Source organism: Panthera uncia, chromosome E1 (assembly GCF_023721935.1).
Source record: "Panthera uncia isolate 11264 chromosome E1, Puncia_PCG_1.0, whole genome shotgun sequence".
Taxonomy (NCBI): domain Eukaryota; kingdom Metazoa; phylum Chordata; class Mammalia; order Carnivora; family Felidae; genus Panthera; species Panthera uncia.
In genome coordinates, this window is record NC_064814.1 from 54697776 (window position 1) to 54717881 (window position 20106).

Consider the following 20106-nt stretch of genomic DNA (forward strand, 5'->3'; position numbering starts at 1 on the left):
CCGCGCCCGGCTCCATGGCTCCCGCCCGCGCGCCCCCTCCCCGGAGCCGAGCCCCCTCCCCTCGGCCGCGAGGCCGACGCGCCGCCGACCCGCCCTGACGGCTCCGGAAAGGCGGCGGGCGCCGGCTACCTGCGGCCCAGGTGTGCCCGGACCGGGCGGGGGCGGAGCCAAGGGCGGGGCCGCCCCGCCCCGCGCGGGAATCCGGCCGTCGGGCCCGCCCAGGGCAGCGCCGCCGCCCAGCGAGCGGAGGCGCCGCGCGTCGCCGGCTCCGGGTCCCACCCCCCCTCCGCCCCCCGCCCTCACCTCTTGCGAACCGACGCCCCGAATTTCCCTCCCGTTCCCCGCCAGCCTCTGGCGAGCCGGGAGCCGTGACGGGCTGGGGAGTGCACCGCGAGGTGCTCCCACCTGCGGGCGCCACCGCCTCCCGGCCCCGTCTGCCCCCTAGGGGAGGCCACCGTGGGACCAGAAGCGGGAGCCGCGTATCGCCCTGTGAAGACCCCACCCGGAACGGTTGTGGTTTGCTTGTTTCAACTACCAGGTCAGAGTCGCTTCCCCAAACCTGGCGAGACCTCCCCCGCCTCGCTTCAGCTGGTGGGGAAGCGGGCGCAGGGAGGTTGACACCTGTCCCGAGGCCGCAAGCCCCGTGGGCGGGGACGCCGGAACTCGACCCGGCTCTGCACCGGCTGGCGCTTTGCAACCTCCGTATTTGCTCATCCAGGAAGTTTTCCGGCTCTCGGGCGCGCCCCCTGTGCGGCCCCCGGTTCGCTCCGAAAGCAAAACTCCTCGCTGAATTGATGCCCAATCAGAGCTGGCTTGGCCTTGACCCGCCCTTGGTTCCCTGGGTGACTCTGGGGGCCTCCGTTCACTTGATCCTGTGACTGTCAGGTTTATAATTAATCGAAGTCTTACAGACGAATTTCTCATCAGTTTCTGGCTCAGAAAGAGATCAGCGGGATGCATTATTACATCGACGCCCTGAAATGTTACTCATTTGATAAAGTGATCATTTATTAAATATCCACCTTGATATGTCAAAGAGGGCCCCAGCAGGTTACCTGGGTTTTTGCCCAGCAGGCAAAAAAAGAAAAAGAAAAAAAGGCTTAGAATAAAACACTGTACTGTGAATTGGAGACTTGAAGTGTTTCTGGAAAAATGCCATGATTTACCCTTTCTGGAAAAAGATACTCGGTTGGATGATTCATATACAAGGTCCTTCCCTTGCCTAGAAAAGCATCTATGAGGGGGTGCCTGGGTGGCTCAGTCGGTTGAGCATCCAACTCCACCTCAGCTCAGGTCATGATCTCAGGGTTCATGAATTTGAGCCCCGCCTAGGGCTCTGTGCTGACAGCTCAGAGCCCAGAGCCTGCTTCAGATTCTGTGTCTCCCTCTCTCTCTGTCCCTCCCCTGCTCACGCTCTGTCTTTCTCTCTCTCTCAAAAGTAAATATTTAAAAAATTATTGGGGTGCCTGGGTGGCTCAGTTGGTTGACCGTCCGACTTCGGCTCAGGTCATGATCTCATGATTCGTGAGTTCAAGCCCCACATGGATTGGGCTCTGTGCTGACAGCTCAGAGCCTGGAGCCTGCTTCAGATTCTGTCTCCCTCTCTGCCCCTCCCCCGCTCTGTCTCTTTTCTCTCTCTCTCTCTCTCTCTCTCTCTCTCTCTCTCTCAAAAAGAAATAAACATTAAAAAAAATTTGAAAAGCATCTATGAAATTTCACCTTTGATAATCACCCCAAAATCTCCAAGAACACATGGTTTCTTTGAGAAAGCACTGTAATTCATGTTTAACTGTCTACTCTGTCAGGAATTCTGTCTATGCTTAAACACCTTATTTCACTTAATTCTCAACCTTTTAAGCAGTCTGAAAAGACCAAACAGAGGCTCAGAGAGTTGGAAGGAAGGAGGGAAGGAATGGAAGAAAGGAAAGGAGGGAGGGAAGGAAGGAAGGGAGAGAAAGAGGGAGGGTAGGAGGAAGGAAGGAAGGAAGGAAGGAAGGAAGAAAGGAAGGAAGGAAAGAAAAAAATCCTAAAATCCTACTGAAGATCTGGACTCAAACCAAGTCTTGCCCCATTGCAGCTTGACCAATGAAATGCTGATTAAGAAGGTAAGCTGGCCCTCCTAATTTTTAAGAATAACAGCAGTGCTATCTGTGGGCAAATTATGCAGAAGGGCCGTGGGCTTTGCAGTCTTAGAACAGAGATTCTGACAGGAAACCAACAACTGGGCATTTAGTCATCATAAAAAAGAAACTTTTAATGTATAGTCCGGACAACGTATTCTTGAACACATTCCAATTTTAATATGCAATTTAATAAGATAAAATGCATTCTATAAAGAAAAGTTTAAAACTTAAAACATTTTGACTAAAGAACAGAATCACAGACGTGAGAAGTCAGGACCCGTCTTGTAGTCGTGTGAGGTCAACCTTCCAGATCCCGGAAGTCTCGGCAGCTCTCAGGAGGTGAATGGGTACTTCCATCTCAAAACAGCTCCGTCAGCACTTACGCTAACAATGTACTGATTTCCTGGACTTATCCGGATGCGGGTGATGTTGCCACTGTGCCCCACCCCAACATGAGTCACCTCACCTCCGTTATAATCCCAAACTTTGACCAAATGGTCATTCCCACCTGGAAAAGACAAACAGGTCTATGTCCTGCTGCATGAAAACATGGAGAGGGGCGCCTGGGGGGCTCAGTTGGTCCGAGTGTCCGACTTCGGTTCAGGTCATGATCTCACGGTTCATGGGTTTGAGCCCCACAACAGGCTCTGTGCTGACAGCTCGGAGCCTGGAGCCTGCTTCGGATTCTGGGTCTCCCTCTCTCTCTCTGCCCCTTCCCCACTTGCACGTGTGTGTGTGTGTGTGTGTGTGTGTGTGTGTGTGTGTGCGCGCGTGCGCGCACACGCTCTCTCTCTCAAAAATAAAGATTAAAATAAAAAAATAAAAAAATAGGGAGAAACAGCCCTGATTTCAAGTAACTGCCTAATTTTCAACACATTCCCCATGTTCCAATTTCAAGGAAGAAAAAATAAATCTATATAGTAACTCTTTTCCTTGATTATGAAAGTCTAGGTCTGTTGTAGTAAATTTGGGGGAAAGAAATACAAAGAGGTGACATTCCCCCCTTATCCCACCACCCAGAAATAATCACTAACAACATCTTTGGTTTGGCTTCTTCCAGGCTTTTCTCTGATAAGTACACAGGTTTACAGATACACCCATAGATGTGGTTGGAATCACACCATGTGTGTTTTTATATTATTTATTTATTTTTAAAGTGTATTTATTTTGAGAGAGAGAATCCCAAGCAGAGCCCGTGCGGGGCTTGAACTCAAGAACCGCGAGATTGTGACCTGAGCTTGAAGTCAGATGCTTAACTCACTGAGCCACCCAGACCCCCCACACCAGGTGTAATTTTATATCACACTCTAAGTAAATGTGTTTGTGAAATTTTAATTCATTTTGGAGCGTGCATTTGTTAATGTCCTGAAGAATCAGGGCCTGGCAGGAAATGATCACGGACAGTGTTCCAGTAGGCATGTTGTAGGGAGGCTGAATGCCTCCCCCGCCCCCGCAAATGCTGGTTTAAGAGCTTGGCAGTTAGGAGACTTCACTAGGAAATTGCAGTGCAAGGCATGCTGGATAACCCAGACCATTTAAAGTCCCGTTTCTGTCATCAGTGCCGCCACAAAGAAAGGAAGCCATATAAGGTTTAGCCTTTATGTGTGCCCCAAAGGCCCATGGGCAGACATTTCCTCCCCCTGCAGCGTGACTACGGGATCTTTCTCTTCCAGCGACACTGGCTGCCGTGTGCAGGCCTGAATCTAACCACGCTGCCCTGCAGACACTTTTGTCATCACTCCCTGTTGCCTCCCACCTGCCAGTTCTGTATTCCCATTTAAATAAGCAGGGCTCGGCTTTCTGTGCCCATCCCATGACTAACCTGTGACAAAGTGCACTCCTTCCATGGTGATATCCATTCCGTTGATTGACCCGGACAAGGAACCTTCCAACTCTCTGATCACTGACCCATCAAATACTTCCCAGTAAGCAATCTGGAATTCAGGAAAAAAAAAACAGCATTAGGCAGGACTCAGCTCAGTGGAAGCATCCATGTGCGTGCTAAGAAAAAGATAAGAAAAAGACGATTCTACTTTATATAGAAGGCGGCAAAAATACACCCTGGGATGATATATCGGCTGAAATTATAAATAGGCTCAAGCAGGGGGTGGAGAAGCCATTTTAATATTTTCAGCGTTGGTTTTTAAATTTGCATTCTATTTAGAGGGATGTGGATCTGCCAGGAGGCCCGGATTGTGACAGAAAGTGCTTTTGGTGAGAGTAAGCACTTGGGGGTCCGAAGCATAAGCTGTAAAAGAAGGAAGAAAACAGCCATCATGTCCACTCCCCCACTTCGGCTCTTAGAGGAGGACCACACGTCAGGTGTGGTGGAAGGCAGGCCCCCTCTCCAGCTGCTTGGGGAATGAGGGGTCCAGAGAGTTCTGCAGGCACCGGTCCCTGTGGCTGACACCCCCCCCCGCCCCGATTTGCAACTTTCTCTTCTGCCTCGAAGCAGTGAAACATCCCACAGGGTGGGGTCCAGAAGCAAACTGGTAATATGGTCCCCTCCTGGGGAGGCGAACTAGGTCAGGGGGGTCGGGGGTGGGGGGCTCAAGGGAGGGAGATTTTTCTCTGAATATATTGCTTTTATAGTCTTTGAACTTTGAAACTTGTAAATGTACAACCGATTCAAAAAGAGAATTTCTTTCCAGGGACCTGGATGGCTCCATCAGTTAAGCATCCGACTCTTGATTTCAGCTCAGGTCATGATCTCATGGTTGGTTGTGAGATCGAGCCCTGCTTTGGGATCCATCCTGGGCATGGAGACTGCTTAAGATTCTCTCTGTCCCTCAGCCTCTGCCCCTCTCCTGCATGCTCTCTCTCCCTCTCAAAGAAAGAAAGAAAGAAGGAAAGAAAGCAAGAAATAAGAAAAGAAAGAAAGAAAGAAAAAGAAAGAAGGAAGGAAGGAAAGAAAGAGAAAGAAATAAAGACAGAAAGAAAGAAAGAAACAAAGAAGGAAAGAAAGAAAGAAAAGGAAGAAGGAAAGAAAAGAAAGAAGGAAAGAAAGAAAGAAGGAAAGAAAGAAAGAAGGAAAGAAAGAAAGAAGGAAAGAAAGAAGGAAGGAAAGAAAGAAAGAAAGAAAGAAAGAAAGAACAAAAGAAAGGAAAAATTCTTTCTAAACAAAGCCCTTGACCAGGATTTAGGAGTGTGAACCTAGACATGCATTTCACCTCTTTCTCTTGTCTTGTGTTGACAGAAATTTGCTATATTCTAGTCATTACTCCAGGAATCTATATTCCTCTGAATTTAGCTAGAAATTGTGTATACTATTTTAAAAAGGTTTTTTTTTTTTGGCTAATTTATTAATTTCTATTGATGCTTGATTGCTTTAACAAAAAGTCATTTTCGTAGGAAAAGCATAAAGGGGTGTAGAAACATGCCCAGATCCTCATTTCTCGGGAATCACATCCACGTAGGTAGGTAGCTGGTGTTTGATTACCTGCTCTCTTGGCCAAAGCCAAAGTGGCCCTCTTCCAGGCAGCCTTGTGGCACCTCGGGCTTTCTCTCTACCTGGGATGGTCTTCCCTGAGAGCTAAGCATGGTGAGGTCTCAACTCAAATGTCACCTCCTTAAAGGAGGCCTTCGCCGACCATCCCAGCTAAAGCAGCTTCTGTCCACCCACCCGGGATTCCGTAACCTATTGTTGCCTTTTTATCCCTTTCACCATCTGATGTCATCTTTGTTGACAGATTGCCCACTGTTCATGGACATGTTCGTTTACACGTGTCCTGGCCAATCTATCCCCTCCCGCCCGCCATAGCTGCATAAAGGTGGCTGGCTCCATGATGGCAGGGACCTTGTCATGTCCCCAGCCCTGATGGCGGTTGTACTGATTTGTGATTTATGCTTGGAATATTCTGGTGACAATTCCCCAATGAGGACAGTAAAGTGTTTCAAGTCTCATAACCTGAACCCTGGAATATGGGAAATATGACAAGAATCTAGAAACTTTCTGCACCATGTATAATAGCATTTATGGTGACGTCATGATGAACTTCCTAATATCCTTCTGCCCCAGTTCCAAGAGGAAGGCTACTTAAATCAGAAGTGAAACACAGGGTTGACGGGGCGGGCAGACATAGCCCAGTTTGGGTGGACAGCCGCAAAGAAACTAGCAAGGCCAACCTACAGAGACCAGAGTGAGGCAGAGCTCCGGGCCCCCCAAAACATTCTGTCTGCATCAGACAAATCCTGGCCGGCACCGGGTGGCATTTCTTGGATTTTTTTTATGACACAATGTCTTCAGGACAGTAGTCCCCAATCATCTGGGAACGGGAAAAAGCCCCATTCCTAGATTCTGTCTCTCACGCTGGGGGAGCAGAGAGAGGAAAACACAAAATGTATTTTTCCTACAATATTTATATACTTTTAACTCAACTTTTTCTGTAGCTGGTAAAAAAAGCTAACTACACAATCTCTTCTTCAATGATCTCAAAGTCATCTCAGAGTCTGAATTAGGCGAACCCAAATCCAGTAATTGAAGGTGCAGTTAGACAAAGACCTGTCTGATCAGACATGGGGGGGGGTAGATGACACAACAGCCTTTTGCTTGCTCTAAGAGGAAAGGTTCTCCCCAAAAGAGACACCAGTCTCTACCCAAGGACGTGGACTCCCCAGCTAATGATGACGCAGAGGGGATGAGCAACGAGGAGCTCTATTATCATTCAGTTGGAATGTAGCCCAAGGACAACTGGTGTGGGCAGGGTCATCCTGGCCTCAGAAATTCCCTAATAATAATTACCAGTGCTTACCGAGTAGCTACCATGGGCCAGGCCCCCTGCTATTGGCCTTACATGGCCTTAAAGTCACGCTCACCGCAAGCGTGAACTGAGTGGTGTCATTTCCACGCTACAGACAAAGAAGCAAAGGCAAAGCCAAGATGCAAAAGCAAAGAAGCAAATGCGGCATCTCCAAAGTGGAGCCGCTGATCGACAGCAAAACCATGTCTGAACTCGTGGGGCTCGAGTCCAGAGCCTGCACCCCCAGCCGCAACACTTCACTGCTCCTCTCACGTGCCAGAAGGACCCCGACTCTTGTCGGGAGGGCTCACCTTTCTGTCTGTGCCACTGGTGATGATCTGGAACTCTTCGGGGTGGTAACAAACACACTGGAATAAGGTGTTTGCCAGGATCATCTGATTCCTCCTAAGATGCCTGAAAACAATTAGACGCAAAAGCTGTGAAGCTTGACTTTCCCTTCCTTGGAAAATGCATTTACTCTTCAGCCTGGATTTGGCACAAGCTTGGATTGGGTTGGTTTATCTAACCCAGAGATACTTCCTGCTACTCTGCCCGCTCCACTTTGGAGTCCTCCCAATGCACCTACGGGGCCTCAGAAGATACCAGGCGGGCCCTTTTCCAAAGACAAAGCACAGAACTCCGGGGGAAGCCTCAAGTTCCAATGAGAACAGAAGAGGCTGAATTCGGAGTCAACCCGCTGTCTTGCACACAAGCCACCGTATTCTTGAGGCCGCCATTTTGAAGCCAAGTTTCCCACCACCTGAGTGGCAGCGTGGGGGGCAGCTTTTTAAACACGGATATTCTTGAGCCTTCCCTGTGGGGATTTGATCTAGCAGGCTGGGAAGAGGCCACAGATGGGCAATTTCCGTCAGCGTGCCAGTTGACTGTCATGTGCGAAACAGTTTGGGAGCCACTGCCTGAGACACCGTGCTGACGAGCACGTAAATATTGCTTCTCCTTCCCTGGGAGATGGGTGGCCATCTCCCAGGCTGGGCTCTACTGGCTAAAAAGAAATGCACACCCTGCATAGTTCCTTCTCACTATGGAACTTTTCAAACGTGGTATCTGGGCTGACGGTTCTTTAGAGATTTTGGCACAAATTAACCAAATAGTCCCACCATACAACAGGAAGGCTTCAGCAATTTGAGGTGGTCACAAACAATCCATGGAAATATGTTTAGACACATCCTCCCTTCTAGTTCCGTATTTTCCCAGTGGGGAGTTCGGGTGTAGGCTAAGAACCCCTGCAAGCGTGGTCCTTGAACCAGGGGCATCCCTGGGGAGCTGGTTAGAAATGCGGGATCTTGGGGCGCCTGGGTGGTTCAGTCGGTTAAATGACCGACTTCAGCTCAGGTCTTGATCTCACGGTTCGTGGGTGTGAGCCCCGCGTTGGGCTCTGTGCTGACAGCTCAGAGCCTGGAGCCTGCTTGGGATTCTGTGTCTCCCTCTCTCTCTGCCCCTCCCCAGCTTGTTCTCTGTCTCTCCCTCTCTCCAAATAAATAAATAAACTAAAAAAAAAAAGAAAAATGCAGAATCTGAGGCATCCCCTCTGGACCTTCTGAATACAAATCTACATTTTCACAAGAGCTCCAGGGGCTTCAAATGCACATCAAAGTGAGGAGACACAAAGGAGACAGAGGTTTTGTTGTTTTTTTTTTTAAGATTTTTTAAAATGTTTATTTATTTTGAAAGAGAGAGAGAGAGAGAGAGAGCATGAGAGGCAGAGAGAGAGGGAGACACAGAACCCAAAGCAGACTCCAGGCTCTAAGCTGTCAGCACAGAGCCCGATGTGGGGCTTGAACCCATAAACCATGAGATCATGACCTGAGCTGAAGTCGGATGTTTAACCGACCGAGCCACCCAGGCGCCCCTGGTTTTTGTTTTTTAATATATGAAACAAAAAGTGTTCTGCCTTTGCCTTAATTCCCACTCTCTTCTCTGCAATCTAGAATGTTCCATATTCTTTTGCAATATATATATCCATATCTCCATTTAGGTCTCTTTTCTCCCACTTCTGGACTTATTCAAGTCTCTCTAATGCAGTCAGATACAGAGGCAAGGCATCTTAGGAGTAGTAGAGGTGTGCTGGGTGAGGGGAGGGTTAGGGGAAGAGGGTCTAATTCTAAATAAAAACACAGGGGCGCCTGGGTGGCTCAGTCGGTTAAGCGTCTGACTTTGGCTCAGGTCACGATCTCCCAGTTCATGAGTTCGGGCCCCACGTCGGGCTCTGTGCTGACAGCTCAGAGCCTGGAGCCTGCTTTGGAGTCTGTGTCTCCCTCTTTCTCCGACCCTCCCCTGTTCACACTCTGTCTCTCTCTCTCTCTCTCTCTCTCTCTCTCTCTCAGGAAATGAATAAACATTTTTTTAAAAATCTAAATAAAAACACACAGCCAAATGCTTATAGTTAAAAAAAAATCGCCCTTGAAAATCCTTTGCGTGGCTCCAACAGTAAGAGTTCACATGCTTTGGTCTAGTTATCTTGGAGTCGGGTGCTCTTACGGGGGCTGTGACAGGCTCCCAGCATCAAGAGGAGCGGGGCTGGCTGAGGGGAGGGGCTAGACTCACACCACCCCCGCTCTTGCACCCCTCATGGCAAGCTCATTCTGGGTTCCACCGCACAGAACAAGAGAAACTGCCTGCATCATTACTTCCCTTCTCCCTCTTTGCGGGAGAGGGGATTCTTAGAATTGTATTTGCATATGTTAAATCATGCTTCGCCGTATGTGTCCAGGAAGCTACCTCCCCATGCATCCGGAATCTTCCAACGTCCAGCTTTTCCGGGACACTGCACCCTTTCTACCAGCATCTGTAAACCCTCAGCAGGCACAGAGGAAAATGGCTTCAGATGAACATCCCCTTCCTGTGGCCTCAAAGGAGATCTCTACCCTTTGTTCAGATCTTCTCTCAGTGAAATGCTGGAATCACTGGGTTTTGGGTCAGACTGTCCTCTCACAGCTACTTACACAAGGTCCCAAATGATGCAAGTGCCATCCGTGCTGGCTGTGACACACTCCAGGTTGTTGTTCTTTACCCTGATGCAGGACACAGAGGATTTATGCTCCTTCAGGGCCTCCTCGAGCTTCTGGGTCTGGCAGCCTATCTGCCACACCCTCACCTGAAAGCCACAAAGCACAGGCTTTCAACACAAACTTGGGACTTTGGAAGGGATTGAAAACAAACAAACAGGGGCGCCTGGGTGGCTCGGTCGGTTAAGCGTCCGACTTCGGCTCAGGTCACGATCTCACGGTCCGTGAGTTCGAGCCCCGCGTCGGGCTCTGTGCTGACAGCTCAGAGCCTGGAGCCTGTTTCGGATTCTGTGTCTCCCTCTCTCTCTGCCCCTCCCCTGTTCATGCTCTGTCTCTCTCTGTCTCAAAAATAAATAAACGTTAAAATAAATAAATAAATAAATAAAAAATAAAAACAAACAAACAAACAAAAACTCCGTGAGCTTTTCCACCTCTGCTATGCTTGACTTGTTTTTGTAAATTCCCTGCTCTGATCTCAGTTGAGTGGGGTGGGACTGCTGGGAGCAGGAAAATCCTTCCACGGAGCCAGGAGAACACTACCAATGATCCTACACTTGGATCTACTTTCAAGGCTGAGAAATTTACCAGACACCTGCTGCTACACCAAGTGAAATAACAGGTCTGCTCATTTCTGCTGAGCACCGCTCTCAGATATCTGGTGCCCCCAGGAAATCTCCCGGGGACCCAGAGCCGTATTTAAAGTTCACATCAGCTGCTCAGGGTTAATCATTTCAAATCGATGGGTCTCAGCCTCATCGGAGCCAACACCCACTTTCTACGGCAAATATTTTCCGACCCCCCCCCACTCTACTATCCTGAAGTGAAATTCATAGGTCATCGGTCCTACACACAAAATTTCAAAACAGTCCATGTGATGCCCTACCTGTAATAAAAAGAATACGTAAGAGGAAAGCTATTGTATGTCCTGTGATAAACATTCTGTCACAACTGTACCAGAAAACACAATAGTGTAGCCGGATGCTTATACTTTCTTACAGTGAGTATGTTGGACTTGTAAAAAAAAAAAAGAGAGAGAGAGCAGAGGTTATCTTGTGTAAGTAATATGAGACAACACAAGAATAGTAGGTCCTGGTGAACCCCCGACCAGAAACTAGTGTCAGGGCAAGTCATAACAGACTTATTTGTACCTGAAAGAGGAAAATAACCATAAGCAAAGTAAGAGAAACATTCTAAGATACTTCCTTAGTAAGGCAGATGAGGAGGCATGAGGTTATCCCAAATGAGCTATGCCATATTCATTTCTCTGGTGTCCAAATAATTGCCCGTGTCCTTGCACAGGATGAGATAATGATTACTGCCAGAGAAAATGAATCTCTAACTTTGTGATCCCACTACATCGGGAGGCACACATTCGGTCTTTAGCAAGAGTAATACTCAAATTTTCCAACTACTATGGTGGGGGCACCAGCCAAACAGCACCCAGGCCTGGAATGTGGGGTGTTCTGAGTAGTAGCCCTTTGGTTATGGGATTGCAGGGGGGTTGGGGTATGTTTGGGGCAGGGGAGGAGCTACGTGGTGGGACTGGGGTCTTTGCAACTCAGCCAAGGCCATTTACCAATGAAAATGGAATTATAGGTGCTTGAGAATTTCAGGAACTGCTGAACTCATAGCACTGCACACCCACTGACCAGCAGCCCTGGTCTCCAGCACTTGACAAAGACCTTGGAGACTATGTCTTCTGGAAGGAGGGTCTGTAAGAGCTGAGGAGGGGATGGGAGCAAGGGCTGACATGGTGTTCTGAAAAGATTTCTGAACAGGGCCAAAGGCAATGAATTTGTCATGTGTGATTTCCTCCGGCAGCTCTCCACAGCTCGGGCTCAGGCACCTAGAAGCTGATGCTCTGGCACAAGCCAAGTTTGGGCATCAGCAGGGCAGGTACCCCCAAAGGCCGAGGGACCAAGCAGGATGCTGATACTGTCAGCAACAGCGTGGCTGAAGAGATGGGGGAAGGGATGAAAGCCCTTGCGGGGCTGGTGGGCAGACAGCTGGGGAGGCTCCAGGGCCAGATGCGTCTATGGAGCACCTGCCCCGTGGCTAGCCCACACGGAGATGTGCTCGGAATGTAAAATATGCATCAGATTTCAAAGACTTGGTGCAAAATAGTGTGAAACATCTCATTGATTGGAGTATTGTTATCTTCCCTTTACACGTAAGAAACCAAAGCACAGAGAGGTTCAAGAGCATGCCCCAGGTCACACAGCCGGGACGGGGCAGAAGTGAAACACGACTCTCGAACTCAAACGCTCAGCCACAAGTCTGCTTGGCCCAAACTCTGCGAAAGGCCACATCAAGATGCTGTCTCTTTCTTCTCCCTGACAAGTTATTCCTACATTAGCATGAAGAAAGGAAAGGAAATGTCCTATGTTGAGAAAGGAAGGCTTTGGGGGCAGGAGACAAGTTGGGGAGTGGGGAGGGGGCGCACTGAGGTGAACGTGTGGGTGGAAGGTATTTAAGGCTCGTCCAAAGGATGGAAGGGAAGGTCAAGTGTACCAACTTTAAAATAACAGTCAAATGTCTGGGTAGATGAAAGAAGTGATTCTAAAAATAGCATCTCCTTAAAAGATAAGATGAAGACAATTTATGTAACTATAGTCTTTGAAGGAAAAGAACAAGTATTCCAAAACTCTGGCCAAACACCAACTTGGATTCGTGGCTTCATGCCATACAGAACGCTTTCATGTCTGTATCTTAAATGTTCTTTTGTAACTAAATACAGCTCTCTGTGTGTTTGTATTATTAGAACTTTCGTTTATGATGTATCTGATAGGGTTTCTTCAAAAATCTTACTTTGGTCCTGCCTGACTCCTAGTATAGGTCAAAAAAAAAATCAAGTCCGTGGCCTCTTACAAGGAAGGCTGTTGGTCGGTCTACACCTAGGGCTCCTGTAAAAAGATTCTGCTTTCAAGAACAATACCTCCCCTTCCCCACCGCCGCTGATGACCCTTTTACAGTCACTGGTGGTAGCGATAGCTGTCACTCCGATCCTGTGGGCGTTGTTAATGACATACATCAACCGGCCCGTCTCTGGGGCGAAGGCTCGGATTCTACCGTCGTCCCACGCTGGCGTGGAAGGGGAACAAAAAGCAGGCAGCATCAGTATACTCCTACTCTCTGTGAAGACTGTAGCTCTCATAATCACAAAGGAGTCAGGACTGGGGAGCAGTGGTGGTGATGGAGGAAAGAGACCAGTCTCCCACAACTCCCTGGAATCATATCCCTCTTTCCCCTGACTCCCCAAACCGGCCACACCTGGCTGGAGGAAATGGCTGGCTTGCCTTAGTTGAATCTGCCTCTAGCTGCACCCCATCCCAGGAGAAAACATTTTTATGGGGGGGGGGAGGGGAAGAAAGAGGCCATTTCCCACCTCTCCCAGCTCTCCCAGAGCTGCAAATCTTGTACATTTGATTGGCTAGCTGATACTGCACCTGGGATGGGGAATTTAGTATCTGCAAACACATGTTGGCTTCCTACCCTTCCCTCTTTAAACCCGATGCTCCTTCCCCAACTCCTGCCATCTTTCCCATCTCAACAGAAGGTGCCACCATCCATCCAGTTGTTTAAGCCAAGAGTTTCAGTCATCCTTGATTCCTCTCTATTCCATCCACCCAACTCTACCCGACGCAACCCAACATCCGTCAGCAAGCTCCACCAACTCTAGAGCTAAAAAACATCCTGAATCTGGCCACTTCTCAACCCTTCCGCTGGGCCTACCCTCATCCAAGCCACCAGCATCTCTCTCCTGGGTTGTTGTAACAGCTTCCTCCTTGGCCTCAGACTCTTGCTCCCTTCAAGGAATGACCTATGCAGGGGCCTGGGTGCACTTCTTAAAATCATGTCGACTCCCTGATCAAGAAAGTTCAAAAGGTTTTCTCACTACACTTAACAATTCAACTCCTTTATCCTCCACGGTAACTACTTTCCACTCCCTACCTAGCTCCTCACCTTCTCCTACCTCTCCCTCAACCGTGACCCCAACCCTACCCACTGAGCTCCAGGCACACTGGCTTCTTTCTGTTCCTCAGATACTCTAAGTGGTTTCCCCCCTCAGGGCCTCTGCCCCTGCTGTTCCCTCTGCCTGGAATGCTCTTCCCTCAGGTCTTCATGCGGCTGGCTCCTTCTCATCAGCCTTAGTGTCACCTCTGGATCTTTGCAATTTTCAATAAAATGTTCGAGGTAAATCCCATTTCAGCAAAGACTTGAGAAGAGAGGGGGTGAAGGGAGTGAGTCACGGGGCCCCCCAGTGAAAGAACAACCCAGGCAGATGGAATGTCCAGAGCGAAGGCCCTGTGCACCGTGTGCCTGAGGGATAGCAAAAAAGCAAGCGTGGCCAGAAGGGGTGAATGGTAAGAGACAGAGCCAGTGTTAAAAAGGTGGAGGTGGGGAAGGAGAGAAGGTCACAGAGGGGCCTTGGAGGCATCTGCAGGGATGTAGGAGTGAACCCTAGAAATGGCATGATCGGACTCACATCTTAAAAAGAATTTACTGGCTTCTGTGTTGACTGCAGACTGGGGGAGAGGGGTGGTGGGGAAGAACAGAGGTCGGGGGCGTGGAAGAAAGCTGCTCGGATAATCTAGGGGATGGTGGTGGCTGAGACAAGGGAGGAGATGAGAAGTAGTCTGAAGTGAAGGCCATTAGAGGGAAATGCTGTAAGCCAGGAGCTCCCGGTGGTGGCTGCTGTGTGGGAAGACACGCCCGAAGGAGAAGCCAATGGAGAGGAAACAGAACCAGGAAAAGAGGGGCTGAGATGGGCTCCTGATATCACCACTTCAACAGCTACTCCTAAAGATACTCTTAACTCTTCCCTGATGTGAACACGCGAACTTAACGTTTTGACCACGGGGGAAATTTGCTTAGGATGTGAACATAAGATGATATTGAGAAATTATTATTTCATGGCAAAATATTATTTTTAGGGATGTACGCCAAAGTATTTAGAGGTGGAATATCATGGCGTCCGTGCTTTATGTTAAAATGCTTTGGCGTGGAAGGATCAGCTGAGTGAAAAACGAATTCCCTTTGAGGCATAACACAGTTTAAGTCAGGTTTTTAATCTCTCAAATAACCAAAGGGGTTGTTAACATAGGTGCCCGAGACTCGCCGAGGCCTCAGATCCGTTTGGTAACCGAATTGCCAAATCCCCCTACTGGAGAGAAGGCTGCACGCTATATGCAGACATTTTGGGGGAAGAGAAATTGCTCTTTGGTCATTCTGAGCTCAGAAAGCCTCCCGGCGGGAAGGGAACTCTAAGGAGGGGCTGGATTAGAAGCAAGGAGGGGCGGGCTAGACCACGGGGCGCTGCCCCAGGGTATCCATCCGGAGAAACCGGCGTTGAACGAGAACGCCAACTCCCAAAGCCACAGCTGGCACCCACGCCAAAGCCTGATCAGGACTGCATTGCCGGAAATGATGTCAACGGTGCCGGAAATGACGTCAACGTTACCGGAAATGATGCTCTTGCCGTCTCTCATGAAGTCGATGCAGTGGCAGGTCATGTTGGGCACGGTGATCCGCAGCAGCTCCTGGTTGGATAGCGTGTGCCACACCCTGATGTCTTTCTTGGCACAGGTGGCAAACAGCTCATCGGTGCCACTGCAAAGGAGCCACGGCGAGAATAAAGAGGTGCAGCCGTACACGACGCATGCTGTTTCTTAGACGCACGTTTGACTCGCCAACGTATTGCACGAGGATATAGGGAAGGACGCCTTTTAGGCTCCACGTATCTCAAAGTCTGATGGCCTTATAGAAACCTCGTGTAAAATGGCATTCAATGCCCACACATCACCTGTGGGCCATCTTTTGTAGCCCTTTCCCCGGGAGGATGGGTTGGGAGGAAGTCGCCCAAAAGGAAAATGTCAATTTCAAAGTTTTTAAATGTCCTGGTGGACAGGAGGTCAAATGGGTCTGTGGAATATTGATATTAAGACAAGCTAAACAAAACTTCTCCTGTAAAGTAGATAATCATTAACAATTTCAAAGACAAAAATGACACGTGTGCTAGATAGCATGCCTGCAGATAACCTAAAGCATTACTTTGCTTGGTTGTGAGAAAATATGGGGCTCTGGACAAGGACGTGAACCCAGAGCGATTGGTTTGTCCGCATTTTTTTTTTTAAAGGACAACTTGTAAATATAGTGAAAAACACCATGATGTCAAAAATTACAGGTTATTCCAATTTGGATCAGAAAAAGAATGCTGGGGTAAAGCCCACCTGCTTTATAGATATGAATTTATAGCTACAGCCTCTGTGGGGGCTGAGCTAACTTCTAGATACAAGGGCTTCTCAAGAAATCTCTACATTTCATCAAAGGCACATTCAGGAAAAGAGAGTCCCTCTCCCATACACTTTGGAATTAATAAAAAGTGGATCTTTTCTGTATACTTAGCTTTGGGGCTTGGAGAAAAACAATTATAACGTGGGCTAGAAACAATTATAATGTGGGCTAGTTACTTAGAAAGAGTGACTGCTGGAGGGGTGCCTGAGTGGCTCAGTTGGTTAAGCATCTGACTCTTGATTTTGGCTCAGGTCTTGATCCCAGGGTTGTGGGATCAAGACCCTCATCGAGCCCCGCATTGGGCTCTGGCACTGCGTGTGGAGTCTGCTTAAGATTCTCTCTCATTCTTCCTCTGCCCCTCTTCCCCTGCTCGCATGTGCTCTCTCTCTCTCTCTAAAAACCAAACAAATAAATAAATAAATAACAATAAAATAGGCTTTTTTTTTAAATTTTTTTTTAACATTTATTTATTTTTGAGACAGAGAGAGACAGAGCATGAATTGGGGAGGGTCAGAGAGAGGGAGACACAGAATCCGAAACAGGCTCCAGGCTCTGAGCTGTCAGCACAGAGCCTGACGCAGGGCTCGAACTCACGGACCGCGAGATCGTGACCTGAGCCGAAGTCGGCCGCTCAACCGACTGAGCCACCCAGGTGCCCCAGAGAGGCTTTATATAGGACACTGCCTTCAGTGAACGATCCCCTCCTGTGAGGAAAGTGAGGTTTTCAAGAGGCATATGGACTCCTTGTGAAAATCAAATATCACAGAATGAGCACACCTAGAGAACTTTCCAAACTCTTCCTACCCTTGATGGACAGTCCACTTTTTCAGGACTCTAGTCAAGACATTAGCTCTTCAAGGAGCAGACTGTCCCTAGTTTAGGATCTGAAAGGTGAAGTTCCAGAAACAAACAAACTGATTGGATCGAGATGGCCTATCAGGCCCGTGTGCCTCCCGTCTAGAAGCCCATAAAATAAAGACACAGATAAAGATGACGGAGAGAGGGGTAGACGTAGAAGATGTCGAAGTAGATATGGGAAAGCAGGAGAGATTACCATCAAATAGGCCAGAAATATTGAGGACAAAGAGAAATCAGCCGGATAGAATCTGCGAAGAAACAGAACCGGAGAGACATACAGAATATTAAGATCACGGATAGACGGTACTTCTCATAATGTTGGAGCAGTGAAGCCACACTAACCTTCCCACAGACAACAGTTATGAACACCGGATTGAATTCATGACATCAGGGACCCCGAATCCCAAAGACAATGAAGACATTTGAAAGTAAACAGAAATCAAGGAGTGTTCGCTCTTGTAAAAGTACAACCGGAAAGGGTTCAGGATCATTACTGTGTTGCTGGCTAATTCGAAGGTTAGCCAGCAGTAGCCACACAAAAAGGTGGCAGAGAAACCGTAGCCTCACCAGCTACAGATATGCAGAGATCAGAGTTAAGGCCTAGAAAATTAAAAGGGGAAATCATGGCAGCAAGAGACCCACCGGGATAAAACCTAAACTCAGATTATCAACACTGCCCAGATTCCCATCTGATAGCTAAGTTCTATGTGCATGGTAGAACCCCCAAGAGGAAGAGAAAGCAGAGACCAGAAGGAACTCTACTTTTCTTTTCTTTTTTTTTTTTAAATTCTATTGATTTTTTTTTTTTTTTAAGGATTCTATTTTTGAAGACAGAGCTATATGGGATCAACCTAGGAGGGTTTTTTTTTTTCCCCCCTTTTTAACTGAATACATTCACCAACTGTGTTCAGCTTGAGTGGCAGAAAGATGGACCTTACAGGCTTAACATATCAGAAGCCAGGGCCTGAGGTCATAAGAACACCTGGGAACTAGGGGAAAATCCCCAGTAGCAAGGAAACCATGGAGAGGATGACTTTCATCTCTGCACAAATCCTTGGGAGGATGCTAAATTACACAAGCCCACGGGCTTGCCCAGAACCTGTACAAAAAAGTAGCCGTAGGAAGCCATGAAAATGTCAACTGCTGCATTCTATGAGAAAGATAAAGTTTGCAGTTTGAGTCCAGGCCAAGAATCCTCAGAGAATACTACAGAATTCAGAGTTACTGCATTATATGTAGATGTAGATATGTATGCGGATATACATGTATGTAGATAATATGTCTGTAGATAATACATGTATGTCGATAATATGTATTACCTATTATGCTGAGTTTTCAACAAAAAGTAATTAGACATGCAAACAAATAGGAAAATACGAGTCAAGAAAAAGGCAGTCAAAAGAAACTGACTCCAAGTAGATCAAGGTATTGGATTAGCAGACAGACTTTAAAGCAACTATTTAAATTGCATTCAAAGTATTAAGGGAAACTATGATACCAATAAATTAACAGATAGGTAATATCAACAAAGAACTAAAAACTACATTTTATTATACTTATAAATTATTATAATATATATTTATGACAAAGATTTATGACTCTTTTAAAACAAAAATTGTAATTTTGTATCAATGGGTTAATAATATGAATAGGTAGGTGTACATGAAAACAAAAGCACCAAGAATAAGAATGGGGGTAAGAGAAATAAGTTGTCGCAAAGTTCCCAGACTGCATTTTACTTGAAGTAATTCAACATTAACTCTAAGCAGACTGTGATATGTTAAAAATGTACATCATCATCCTTAGAGCAGCCATTAAAAAAAATTAATGCAAAGATGTATAGGTAGAAAGCCAATAGAGCAATTAAAATGTCACACTAACAACATCTGATTAAAGCAAAAGGTGGAGGGCGCCTCAGGGGGCTCAGTCGGTTGAGCGCCCGACTTCGACTCAGGTCATGATCTCACAGTTCGTGGGTTTGAGACCCGCGCTGGGCCCTGTGCTGATGGCTCAGAGCCTGGAGCCTGCTTCGGATTCTGTGTCTCCCCATCTCTCGGGCCCTCCCATGCTCACGCTCTGTCTGTCTCTCAATAATAAATAAACGTTAACAAAATTAAAAAAAAAAGCAAAAGGTGGAAGGAAAGAATAGAAGAACAAAGAACAGATGACACAAAAGAAAACAAATAACAAAGGAAGATTTAATACTACTAGATCAAAAATTACATTAAGAGTAAATGGACTAAGCATTCTAAATAAAATGTAGAGATTTTTAGACTGGATAGAAAAGCAATAACTAATTACATGCCGTTTCAAGAGAAGAACTGTAAAGATACACTATATTGAAAGTAAAAGTATTTTGTAAAATATATACAAAGAACAACAAAGCTGGGATGAATACATTAATATCATATTTCAAATCAAAGAGAATTAGTGGAAATGAAGAGGGTACACTTAATAATGATTAAAATGTCAATACATTAGATGTGCATATATATATATATATATATATATGCTAATGTGCACCCACACACACACACACACACACACCCTTCAAAAATACATGAAGCAAAAACTGGCAGAAATAAAGGAAGAAATCAATGTTCATTGCTTGAGGCTTTAACACACTTCTCTCAGTTAAATGATAAAACTATTGACAAAAAAACTACTAAGGATAAGCTATGTATGGCAGTAACATTAAAAGGTTCCATAGAGAAAAAAATATGACCTCCAAAATACATAATGAATTGTTCCATTTACATGAAGGTCAAAAGCAGGTAAAATGAATCTATGGGGCTAGAAGCCCAGGTAGTGATTCTCTTTAAGGAAAAGGGTAAGGGTAGTGATTGAAAGGGGTGTTTTGGGGTGATGGAAATATTCTATTGTTTGAGCAGGTGGTAGTCATATAGGTGTGATATTTCATTGAGGCGGTTACTTATGATTTATATACTTTCTGTAAGTATATTTCAATACAAAGTTCATTAAAATACTTTTTATACCTAGCCACATTATCACTGAAATCCGAGGGTAAAACAAAAATATATTCAGATAAGTAAGGACCAAATTTTC

General features: G+C 46.8%; 1 protein-coding gene across 1 annotated transcript in view; it reads right to left on the bottom strand.

Moving 5' to 3' along the window:
- Positions 1-2289: 2289 nt before the first annotated feature.
- CFAP52 (cilia and flagella associated protein 52) overlaps positions 2290-20106 on the bottom strand; it is a 43347-nt gene continuing 25530 nt past the window's right edge. The window contains exons 9-14 of the mRNA XM_049638098.1: positions 15350-15498; positions 12824-12969; positions 9826-9977; positions 7174-7276; positions 3946-4057; positions 2290-2631 (exon numbers count right to left, since the gene is read on the bottom strand). Coding sequence (XP_049494055.1) covers positions 2456-2631; positions 3946-4057; positions 7174-7276; positions 9826-9977; positions 12824-12969; positions 15350-15498 — 838 coding nt within the window. The 3' untranslated portion in view covers positions 2290-2455. The remainder of the gene's footprint in view (positions 2632-3945; positions 4058-7173; positions 7277-9825; positions 9978-12823; positions 12970-15349; positions 15499-20106) is intronic.